This window comes from Pleurodeles waltl, chromosome 7, assembly GCF_031143425.1.
Source record: "Pleurodeles waltl isolate 20211129_DDA chromosome 7, aPleWal1.hap1.20221129, whole genome shotgun sequence".
NCBI lineage: Eukaryota > Metazoa > Chordata > Amphibia > Caudata > Salamandridae > Pleurodeles > Pleurodeles waltl.
The window spans coordinates 1,084,814,864-1,084,827,861 of NC_090446.1; the positions used below are offsets into that span (position 1 = coordinate 1,084,814,864).

Genomic DNA, 12,998 nt, shown 5'->3' on the forward strand with positions numbered 1-12,998 from the left:
CATCAATTCTTTCCTCACAGGTGTGATGATGTGTTGTTTCCTTGCTGGCAGGGGAGGTGATGCCTTGATTCTTTCTTTGCAGGAAAGGAGATGCATTGATTTCCAAACACGCAGCCTTGGTTCCTTACTGTGGTGTGAGGGGCGATGAAAAATTGTCACCCAGGGACGGTACCTGGATAATCCATGTGTGCTGTGTTGATAGGACTGTGGTGGAACAGTGCTGCTGTGATTCAGCAGCCGAGAGACAGGCACTGCGATGATTGTTCTGGCGCAGTGCGTTGATGTGTGGGTTTTCTTCTTCAGATCACCAGCTTGAACTTCCAAGGGCCCCGTTACTGGCAGCACTTGGCAAGTCAGGACTTTCAGCAGAAGAGCCCAGGCACTGGCAGATGAAGTCTTTGATGTCCTCCTTAACAGGAGGAAAGCTCAGTCCAAGCCCTTGGAGAAACTTTGGAAGCAGGATGTTGAAAGTCATGTCCATTCCTTTCACTCCCAGGACAGAAGCAGCAACAAGCAGGCCAGCATAATAAAGCAAGAGGCACAGTGGCAGTCCCTCCTCCAGCATCAAGCTCTTCTTCCTGGCATATTTTTTTCAGTCCTTAAGGATTCTTCCGATGTGGTGTTGGAGGTCCAGTACTTATATCCATTTCTTTTTTTGAAGTAAGCAAACTTCAAAGACAAGTCTTTGTACTGAACAAGACCCTGCCTTTCCCTGCCTGGTCCCAGACACACTCCAAGGGGGCTGGAGACTGCTTTGTGTGTGGGCATGCACAGCCCTAGTCAGGTGCACGTGTCAGCTCCTCCCACCATTTTAGCTCAGGAAGACCCATCAGCCTGGTGATGGGCCATCAGGATATGCAGGGCACACCTCAACTTCCCTCTGTGTGACTGTCTAGAGTGAATGCACAAAGAACCCAACTGTCCTCGTGACCCAGGTGTGTATTCAGCAGACAGGCAGAGGCACAGAATGGGTAAGCAAGAAAATGCCTACTTTCTGAAAGTGGCATTTTCAAACTCACAATTCAAAAACCGACTTTGCCAAAATATGTATTCATAAATTGTTCAGAGACCCCAAACTCCAAATCTCTCTCTGCTCCCAATGGAAAACCACACTTAAAAGATATGTCAAAGTAATTTCCATGTTATCCTGTGAGAGAGAGAGAGATAGGCCCTGCAGTAGTGAAAAACAAATTTAGCAGTATTTCACTACCAGGACATATAAAACACAATCAGTACATATCCTACCTTTTAAATACACTGCACCCTACCTATGCAACTGCCTTGTTCCTACTTTAGGGGTGACTTACATGTAGCAAAAGGGAAGGTCTGGGCCTGGCAAGTGGGTGCACTTGCCAGGTCGTAATGACAGTTTAAAAGTGCACTCACAGATGCTGCAATGGCAGGCCTGAGCCATATTTGCAGGGTTACTCATGTGGGTAGCACAATCAGTAATTCAGGCCCACTGGTGGCATTTGATTCACAGCTCCTGGGTACACACCCTGCACTGTACTGGGGACTTACTAGTAATTCCAGTATGGCAATCATAGACAAACCAATCACCAGTACATTTTAGACAGAGACCATATGCACCTTAGCACTGGTTAGCAGTTATAAAGTGCCCTGAGCCCTAAAGACAACAAAATCTGGTCAGAAAAATTAGGAGGAAGAAGGCAAAAAGTTTGGGGATAAACCTGCAAATGGGGGAGCCTATGACCTCAGTCCAGGAGACTAGGTTAAGGTAGACACACGTTCAGAAGGTGTGCTTGGACCTTTGATGGAAAGGGTCTTTCCAGGTTATCTTGATCACTACAAATGCTGTGAAGTGTGGAGGTCTCCCTAACTGGATGCATGCGGCACATACTCGTAGAGTCCTCTGTCCCCTTGATGATACAACAGCACCTGTCCCTGATGGACCGGTTACTGTGAGATGAAGGGAGCTTGTTAGTCAAGCTGTTAAGGGTGAGCAGGTGCCTGAAACAGCACCTGTTCGTTCTCTGAGGCGGTCTGAGTGAATCAACAGGTGAAGGGTCGAACAGAGTGATGTTGACTGTGCAAAACTCAGATGCTGACAAAGGACCTACTGCTGTAGCAAACAGAGTTGTGCCTGGAGACCAGAGTCTGGCCAAAGTGACAGTGATGGTGAAAGGCCAGAGTCCTGAATCAAAGAGAATAAAGGTACCCTGTTGGAGGTGCACCGCACCAGAATGGACATATTTTACTGTCAAAGACTGGGAGAGATAATTTGAAATATTTTGTTTGAATAATCTGAATCCAGCTGAGCACCCTTCAACTGATTCTTGTGGCAGAACTAAACCTTGAAATTGGATTGCCACTTGATAGGCTGATACATTATATCCTGGATGTTATTATTAGCAACTTTGTTAGAGACATTTGAGAACTTTGTAGAGAATAAAGAAGAGTGTCAAGGTCCTATTATGCAAATTCCATCATAGGGTTGTCATTTAGTATTAACATTTGAGCTGTACTGAAAAGAATTGCTTGCTATCACTTTGCTCAACTTAAGGACTGAAAGAGACTAGTGTTATTGCCATTACTGCTTTTTATTGAAATCATCTGAAATTAGGGAGCTCATGGAGCCTAAGAAAAACAGAAATAGTAAATGTTGATACATATATGCAGGAGTGTTAGTTGTGACGTTATAGTAATGATTGCTTTGCTTATAGGGCTGAGTTTACCTACAGCTTACACACTAGAAATCATTAGATCTACACATGCCCCTCAAACACCTCCACCTACTAACAACAGGTTGTTCGCAATAAATGGGAGGGACTTTTATGGAGATGCTTTTAGGGGGGATTATTCATTGAATGCTTAATCAAAACAACTTCACGACTATGTTGACCTTTACTTAGATCCTTATTTTTGATAGTTTAGATTCTAAGGAACGATTCCAAAGAGTCCATTTTAGCAAGATAGTCTAAGTTGCACTAATGTGTAAAAGGTTTTACCAGCACCTATTTTGGAAGCATCTAATTATATGGCTGAGATTTTGTACTGCTTCTGAGCGTCTAGTTCGACTAAGTTTGTTAAGAAGATATGGCAACCCTATTGTGGTTTTGCATTATTAGAGTATAGTCTTCAGAATTGTTTACATTACCCAGAGTGTTAATTTGTAATAAAACCGTTTAAATGTATTTCTGATTTGGGTTTTCATTGTGTGGCAAAAACTGGTTACATTGTAAATTAAATGTTGATTGACTTTTACCTGATTCTCTAGTTATATCCTTTGCAAGAACTCCAAGATTATCAACCTCAAATTAGAGCATACAAAATGCAGCATCAGAAATTCAGTTACCTATATTTTACTTGTCAGTAGGGATGTGTGATATATTTCCCTTTCAAAAGACAGGGGTCCATTGTAATTTGCTTATCCAATGTATATTGCTACATTTGTTCAAATGGATGCTATGGCATTGATTAATGTAAAAAGATCATGTAAATGAGGATATCACCCAATCAAAGCAAAGCAAAAAAACGTTCCATATTCAACCACAGCTCCCATGGACCCAAGGTGAAACTATAGCCTTATCGTATAGCACTAATGTTGCTTGGGCTGTTAAAGAAGAATGAAGGCAGCCCTTGTTTACTCATGTAATGTGCTTACTCAACCAGCTCCTTAAAAATGAGAAGGCATGCCTTTGGATTCTTATTTGGTGAATTCTTAGGGCAGGAAGCTTGCCTGAGAGTGGAGGAATTTGATTCAGAGCCCTAGTGTACAGAAGGAAGCTCCCAGGGAAGAGGTGCTAGTTCTCAGTAACAACTGGGCATTACTGGCCGTGAATGAAACAAAATAATCTAATAGCTTTATCAGCTAACCAAGAAGAATACTAGAACTTCAAACAAAAACTAAAATTTAGTAAATAAAGCCTACCTTAAGTTTAATTATTTCTTGTAAGGCTTCGTTTCTTTCTCTTCTTAGAGTCTCAATTTCGCCTGGTTCTTTTGCATCATTATTGTGAATCTACAGTGGAAAAGTAAAGAAAAACATTTATTAGTATAGTTGTGAAACCCTTTTCTTACATCTTCTGCTTGTGTTTTTTCCAACCAGCTTCATATTATCAGACTCTGGGTATCCATGTGAGAGGACTTGGAGCCATCAATGAAGTGTGTTTCGTAGGAAGAAGGTTCCACTCCAATGTAATACTGAAATAGACTCTAATCTGTGCTTCTGGACATATACTTTTATGAGAAGGTGCTTAGTGAAGTGACATTTAGCAATCACAAAAGATTAAATCAAAGCCACGTATTACTTAAGGATCAACCGTTTGTTCAAAGGAAAACACTCTGAATGTCTGGACATATGGGAGGCTCAGTTCTTAAGAAGGGGGTTTAATAAGAGGAAGAAACAGTCCATATTAACACAGAAGATACGAGGGACAAAGGCATACATGTGTGTTAATAGCAAAAGCAAAAATTTGCAAAGTATTCACAAAGAATGACCCATCATTTTACTCATGTGAAATATTTAGCAACTTGAACTACAAAGTTGGTAAATGAGTGTTCAATGGTCAAAATTGGTTGGTGGGGGAAGGGTGGGTTATTCACAGTTAAAAAATGTGTTCTCTGAGTGAAAAAAAAAAAATATATAATGGTATTGTACAAACACAATTAAATTTCCCTTCTGCAAACGCACCCTACTGCCCAAGTACAATTATGAACACAGATGTATGAAGGCAAAATTGAAAATGTGAATTTGTAAAAGATCGCAAGGCATGGTGCAGGTTTCCAGGCACACTAGTAAAAAGTTTGTGGATTTCGTGAAGTCATAAATCAGCACAAACGTTCAATATTTAACACTTTTCTTTGAGAATCTGACCCAGAGAGAATATCTGTGTGAGATTACTGACACATTTTACTCTAGATCTCATGTGTTGTCCTTGGTATATCATGGAGTTTAGATCCTGCAGTAACCAGCTATGATTTTCATTCATTTAGTTCGTTTCGACTCCCTGATTGGTCATTGGGTTACTGAGGGATATAAAAATATATGTTGAATTATATTTGGTTTATATGGTCTCCATTGTGACAATAGGGGTTAGATAATGTTTTAAGGGCTATTATACTACCTCATTCATTTCTTTTTCTTTCTGTTTCAAATTTGTATTTAATGACATTGTTCTTCTCCTCACCACATTGCTTGCTGTAATCTCCTTTCCTCAATAAACTCCCTCCTAGAATCCACCACAAACATTGTAAGTTAATTTTACTAGACTCCTTCCTCTTAAAATGAAGTTTTAAAACCTATGATATAACCTTTCAATCATAGGGTCTCAAACCACCTCCTTGTCACTTCAATGTTGCAGGAGGAGTAGAAGTAGAGTTTATTAGGTTCTCTTTCTGCCTGCAGACGTGTTTTAAATTAATGAAAATTAATGCAATAACATGTAGAATTAATGTAGGCCTTAGATGAAAATGCAATGCTTTTTAATTCTAGTAAGAGAAGTAGTCTGTCACATTTACATGTATTAGTCTTGAATACCAGAAACTGCAATTTATGCAAAGCTGACTTAGGTTACGAATGTGAAATGATAAATTTCTGACAAGATGACAATGTGAAAACGATGAGGTAATGTAAAAGAAGCTTGTTTTGACCTTATTATAAGCACAGGTAATAGAATATGAAAATATATTAAAATGTTTTAGCTTAACTCTGCAAAATGTTTCTAATCATACAATGACATAGTATGAGGAAGGAATAGGTAGCTTTTGTTTTGGTAAAATGATTTAAAAGCTTAACCATGAGACTGAACTTTTCTTAAGCAAAGTGAATGATGAGAACCCTTGTGGGATTATACAAAGTATTTGATAAACATTATTGACTTAAACATTGTTGTCTGAAGACTGTAGTTTCTGTGGTAAGGCAACACTGAAATGTTCCTGTTACCATGAAGACACCGATTGTTGATTAGAGGAGAGGAGGATGAAGATGAAACATGCTGCAAAAGTCTAAGTCTGTTTGTTTTTCATGTACCTGGAACATTCTCATCAGATTCATTCACTTTTCTGTCTGAATCCATGCCGTTCTGGGACTCTCCTGAGTTTCTTGAACATTTCTTCATGGGATTTCTGCTTTATTTGATATTTGCTATTTCATTCTGAAGCATTATGCTTTACCCTCTCTATTTGGAGCTCTTTAGGTGTTCTGACTGGCAACCTTTCCTCCCCAAATCCATTCTGAATCTTAGAATAGGGATGTTTCCCTTCGTGAATGTGTTTAATGCATTTTATTCTGTTAATTATTAATTATTATGTTTTATTAACTATTGATTGATATTGATGGCTTTCTATGTCAAGTTCAATAAAGTTTGGGCAAATAAAATGACTGCTAAGGCTCTTGAACTCACACCAACTCTAATCATTGACTCAAAACTAATAATTGAAATTGTGAGGACTATTAAATTGATGTTCAGCTCCTGGTTAATCTCAACTAAGCCCAAGGACCAGCTGCCTTTGATGCAGGGATTTCTACCCTGATGAGATGGTGGGCATCACCCTGCACACTGATATTAAACTGAGATTCCAGCTTCACCATGTCTTTGAAGCTCTTTAAGGTTTTATATTCTTTTTAGGTATTTGATGCCTAGCCTCCAAGGATATATAGCCTCCAGTGACTTACCTCCAATTATAAATCTTTTAAGATGGGTGTTGCCCCTTCTAGTGTAAGATGTTGCTTACAGTATTTCTATGCCTTGTCAGTGCTGACCAGGGCAGCAAACATGTTTGATAGTATATTCATGTTCTCTCTTTCAGAAAGGAAGCTGCATGTTCTTAACAAGTTTGTACTTGGTGCATGACCTACATATCCCATTTCATGATTTTCCTTCAGCTTTCAGAATACAGCTGGATTACAGGGTTCTCCAGTGCATATATATATCTCTAGTTATAAGTTACATATGTTAAACGCTATAGCAGGAGACAGGATTTTAAAGCTGCTGTCTTGATACATGCATCAGAGTTCGGACCACTCTGCACTGGATGTCTGCTTCCCCATTATTCCTCATTCAAACATTTAAAAGGTTGCTGTATCTCAGAAGACATCTACTGGCTGAAAATGACAAAAAAGGCCTAATTGGGTCACTTCGTCATACTACTTTGCCCCATGTTGTTGACTTGAATCCATTGTGCTACTTGCAGATTTCTTACCTCCTTAAGCACATCTGTTGTCCTAATTATGAATTGAGTTTTAGATATTCACTTCATTCCCTGGTCTAGAGACACTTGTTCCCAATTATATAGCTCTCACATGCTAGTCTGCCACAGTGCACATCTTGGTTCAGCTGTTCCCCATGATGGCTGCAGAACTAACCTTTCAGTCATGTTTAACAGCAGTTCAATGCATTTGAGCTGCTTGGGTTTCACACCTAAAATCAATTTAAGGATCAACAGGTTGTGCTGTTGTGGAACTTTTTAACAGAATAGCAATGGTCTGGCTACTCATCAAGGATAATATTATCAATCAACTTGTTTCAGCTTACGAGTGTCAGTCATACAATACACAACACAAACTTATCTTATAAAAACACATGAATAAAAACATACATAAATTAGTGCAATACCATAAGGTTATTTTTCTTCAAAACATTTACCAGATTATCTGTACACTGCTCTAGGACTGTGTGCAAAAATAAACTTCATAATAAAGTGTAAGTGCTTCCATTTATGCACATAAGTGCAAAAAAGTCCAATAGAGTGCTTAAGGTGTGAGCTGCTAAATAGAAAAACACTCAGATATAAAAATAATTACAACGCAAATAACAAATCTGCTGCCGAGATAGCTATCTGATGGAAACATATGCTTTAACGGACAAGTTACTTACCTTCGGTTATGCCTTATCTGGTAGAGACAAATATCTAGTTGCAGATTACTAACCTTAGAATTTCCCCAGGCATCAGTCCGATTGTTCTTGAGTAGTAACCCATCCGCACCGTTAGGTGGCGTCCATTGGCTCCGCGTCCGTTGTCATCCATGCCGGATATGGCATTGCGGGTCCTATATAGGCACCACCCGAGGGAGCGGACATTCTTTTCACGACTTTCCACGCCAGAAGTGCAGAGGTATGAAGAACTATTACCACAGGTGCATCAAAACTAAAGCCCTGAAAGCAAGAGTCCCTGTCCCTAGAAATCAGTTCGCAGAGTAGGGAGGACGGGTGGGTCGGTAAAGAATCTGCAACTGGATATCATCTCCATCAGATAAGGCATTACCGAAGGTAAGTAACATGTCTTTCTGATAGAGACATCTAGTTGCAGATTCCTTACCTTAGAAAAGAAACACAAGCAATACCATCCTGGAGGTGGGTATGCGAACCAAGATCATACTAGGAAGCCCTGCAGGACAGTAAAGTACCTATTCCAATGGACCTGACTGTCAGGCAGTAGTGTTTGGTGAACGTGTGCAAGGATGCCCAGGTTGCCATCTGACAGATGTCAAGGACTGGAACTCCGGATGCTAACGCAGTGGTCAGAGCTGTCAATCTAGTAGAATGCCTTGGAAACTCAAATGCACAATACAGCGAGCATTACACATTCTCTGCGCAGGTGAACAGATATAACCAAAGCTCTCCCCACTGCTGAAAGCGACCTTGTGCCACCTAAGGATTGGGTCGGGGCAGGCGTACTCACGTGCTGGCCTGCTGTGGGTGTTCGGTCTGCTTCGGAATCGTCCGAATCGGAACCTTGGATGGAGATGGCCATCTCCTCTTCCTCGACGTTGGGGTGCTCGGTACTCTTTGACGCCATTTGCAGTTGTTTCTCCCTTCGATCCCTCAAGGTCTTCTTGGAACAGAAGGACCTGCAGGCCTCACTAGTATCTTCTTGGTGGTCCGGTGACAAACACAGATTACAGACCCGATGTTGATCTGTGTAGGGATACTTGGCGTGGCACCGAGGGCAGAATCGGAACGGGGTCCGGTCCATGAGGCTTCGACCCTTCTTGCGGTCGGGCTGACCAGGCCCAGGATGGGCACGGGTGCCCCGAAGGGCAACCGAAGGTGTGTTTCGCCAGTGCTGAGGTGTTGATGGAAGCTAGTTTGCGATCGAAACAATACCAACGCTTTTTCGGTGATTAATGAATTTTTCCGAATCAAATAACAGGAGCGAAGAGGAACACGTCCGAACCCGATGGCGGAAAGATAACAATCTAAGATGGAGTCGATTCCCATGCGCAATAGAGCCGAAAGGGAGGATTCACTCGGTCCTGTGACTCGAAAATACTTCTTCAAAGAAAAACAACTTGTAACACTCCGAGTCCAACACTAGATCCAACACTAGATGGCAGGAACAGTGCACAGCATGTGTATCTGCAACTACACATGCCACCGAACATATATATAAATAAATAGGTCTTTCTCCTGCCTCTCAAGGGTTGGAATTAATTGCAAAGTTCAAAAGTATTACTTAATTAATATAGATAAAATCACTTTCGGTTTTGAGTAGAATGGTTGTTTCTGTATTTTTCTCAATTTGATGCCCACTTTTGTGCTATCATCCAGAGAGGCAGATAGGGACTGCCTGTGCAGAAGAAACGTTTCACTTTCTGTAACAACTTCAAGACTTGCAGCAGTTATGCAATGGCTGAGTTTCTGAAATCAAAACGTAGGACTGCTGGTTTGCTCAATTTTCGTTTCTAGATTAGGAACTTGGGCAAATATGCACTCAGCTTGATGCCACACTGCAACTTTGAGATCCTAGGTTCCCATATGGTTATGGGGCTTGCCTTTCACCCACCAAGCAAGCACTAAGATAATGAGTATATTAACATATACCAAGTTCCTATCTGTTTAGTGTGGTCTAGCCAAATATAAAATATTTTTCTGTCCTGTAAGCCGAACTTCTACTGCCTCATAAATGTATCAGACTGTCATAAAGATGTCAATTAAATGCATTATGTTTCTCACGAATTTAATGTTTATGTGATTGTACTCGTTCCTGGCTCAGCATGCCAACAGTGCAAGATGAATGTTCAGTATGTCAAATATCAGGATGACCACGTCTACTACAACTGATTTGAAAGGCAATGCTTTCATTAATCTGTACGAGAAAATAAATAAGATGCTAAATTTATTTCCACCATTAAAAGCTTTAGATATGACATTACAGAAAACTTAATTGTGGTTCAACTTAATCGTGCATAACACATAGTGATATCGAAAATACTCCATCAACAATCAAAATGACGACTAAAGTGCAATGTAGAACATGCCAAGGGTAGAAAAATCTTCACCTGAGATGAGGTAGGTTCTAGTAAGTTATTGATTTCATGGGCGACAGGCATCGGCCCTGGGCTAAGTCCAGCTTCGTCCAGCTGCAGATGGAATACATTGCGGGCAGCCTTCACATATGCCCTAACGGACAAGTTACTTACTCTCGGTTATGCCTTATCTGGGAGAGACAAATATCTAGTTGCAGATTCCTAACCTTAGAATTTCCCCAGGCATCAGTCCGATTGTTCTTGAGTAGTAACCCATCCGCACCGTTAGGTGGCGTCCATTGGCTCCGCGTCCTTGGTCATCCATGCCGGATATGGCATTGCGGGTCCTATATAGGCACCACCCCAGGGAGCGGACATTCTTTTCACAACTTTTCACGCCAGAAGTGCAGAGGTATGAAGAACTCTGACCACAGGTGCATCAAAACTAAAGCCCTGAAAGCAAGAGTCCCTGTCCCTAGAAATCAGTTTGCAGAGTAGGGAGGACGGGTGGGTCGGTAAAGAATCTGCAACTGGATATCATCTCCATCAGATAAGGCATTACCGAAGGTAAGTAACATGTCTATCTGATAGAGACATCTAGTTGCAGATTCCTTACCTTAGAAAAGAAACACAAGCAATACCATCCTGGAGGTGGGTATGCGAACCAAGATCACACTAGGAAGCCCTGCAGGACAGTAAAGTACCTATTCCAATGGACCTGACTGTCCAGGCAGTAGTGTTTGGTGAACATGTGCAAGGATGCCCAGGTTGCCACCTGACGGATGTCAAGGACTGGAACTCCAGGTGCTAACGCAGCGGTCAGAGCTGTCGATCTAGCAGAATGCCTTGGAAACTCCAATGCACAATACAGCGAGCATTACACATTCTCTGCGCAGGTGAACAGATCTAACCAAAGCTCTCCCCACTGCTGAAAGCGATCTTGTGCCACCTCAGGATTGGGTCGGGGCAGGCATATTCACGTGCTGGCCTGCTGTGGGTGTTCGGTCTGCTTCAGAATCGTCCAAATCGGAACCTTGGATGGAGATGGCCATCTCCTCTTCCTCGACGTTGGGGTGCTCGGTACTCTTTGATGCCACTTGCAGTTGTCTCGCCCTTCGATCCCTCAAGGTCTTCTTGGAACAGAAGGACCTGCAGGCCTCACTAGTATCTTCTTGGTGGTCCAGTGACAAACACAGATTACAGACCCGATGTTGATCTGTGTAGGGATACTTGGTGTGGCACCCAGGGCAGAATCGGAACGGGGTCCGGTCCATGAGGCTTCGACGCTTCTTGCGGTCGGGCTGACCAGGCCCAGGATGGGCACGGGTGCCCCGAAGGGCAACCTAAGGTGTGTTTCGCCAGTGCCGAGGTGTTGATGGAAGCTAGTTTGCGATCGAAACAATACCGACGCTTTTTCGGTGATTAATGAATTTCTCCGAATCTAATAACTGGAGCGAAGAGGAACACGTCCGAACCAGATGGCGGAAATATAATCTAAGATGGAGTCGATTCCCATGCGCAATGGAGCCGAAAGGGAGGAGTCACTCGGTCCTGTGACTCGAAAATACTTTTTCAAAGAAAAACAACTTGTAACACTCAGAACCCAACACTATATCCAACTCAAGATGGCAGGAACAGTGCACAGCATGTGTATCTGCAACTACACATGCCACCGAACATATATATAAATAAATAGACCTTTCTCCTGCCTCTCAAGGGTTGGAATCAATTGCAAAGTTCAAAAGTATTACTTAATTAATATAGATAAAATCACTTTCGGTTTTGAGTAGGATGGTTGTTTCTGTATTTTTCTCAATTTGATGCCCACTTTTGTGCTATCATCCAGAGAGGCAGATAGGGACTGCCAGTGCAGAAGAAACGTTTCACTTTCTGTAACAACTTCAAGACTTGCAGCAGTTATGCAATGGCTGGGTCTCTGAAATCAAAACGTAGGACTGCTGGTTTGCTCAATTTTCGTTTTTAGATTAGGAACTTGGGCAAATATGCACTCAGCTTGATGCCACGCTGCAACTTTGAGATCCTAGGTTCCCATATGGTTATGAGGCTTGCCTTTCACCCACCAAGCAAGCACTAAGATAATGAGTATATTAACATATACCAAGTTCCTATCTGTTTAGTGTGGTCTAGCCAAATATAACCGAACTTCTACTGCCTCATAAATGTATCAGACTGTCATAAAGATGTCAATTAAATGCATTATGTTTCTCACGAATTTAATGTTTATGTGATTGTACTTGTTCCTGGCTCAGCATGCCAACAGTGCAAGATGAATGTTCAGTATGTCCAATATCAGGATGACCACGTGTTCCACAACTGATTTGAAAGACAATGCTTTCATTAATCTGTACGAGAAAATAAATAGGATGCTGAATTTATTTCCACCATTAAAAGCTTAAGTTATGACATTACAGAAAACTTAATTGTGGTTCAACTTAATCGTGCATAACACATAGTGATATCGAAAATACTCCATCAACAATCAAAATGACGACTAAAGTGCAATATAGAACATGCCAAGGGTAGAAAAATCTTCACCTGAGATGAGGTAGGTTCTAGTAAGTTATTGATTTCATGGGCGACAGGCATCGGCCCTGGGCTAAGTCCAGCTTCGTCCAGCTGCAGATGGAATACACTGCGGGCAGCCTTCACAAAGTCTGTAGAACACAATGTTAATATACTTTTTAAAAATCAACAACATAAATAGACAAAAATACATAAGCCACTGCTGGCCAATTTAAAAAAATATACAACATTTTTTCAACCAACA

The 12,998-nt window shown here is 41.4% G+C and overlaps 1 protein-coding gene across 1 annotated transcript in view; it reads right to left on the reverse strand.

Moving 5' to 3' along the window:
* STXBP4 (syntaxin binding protein 4) overlaps nucleotides 1-12,998 on the reverse strand; it is a 274,640-nt gene that overhangs the window by 167,372 nt on the left and 94,270 nt on the right. The window contains exons 9-10 of the mRNA XM_069200029.1: nucleotides 12,767-12,885; nucleotides 3,893-3,982 (exon numbers count right to left, since the gene is read on the reverse strand). Of these exons, the coding sequence (XP_069056130.1) occupies nucleotides 3,893-3,982; nucleotides 12,767-12,885 (209 nt within the window). The remainder of the gene's footprint in view (nucleotides 1-3,892; nucleotides 3,983-12,766; nucleotides 12,886-12,998) is intronic.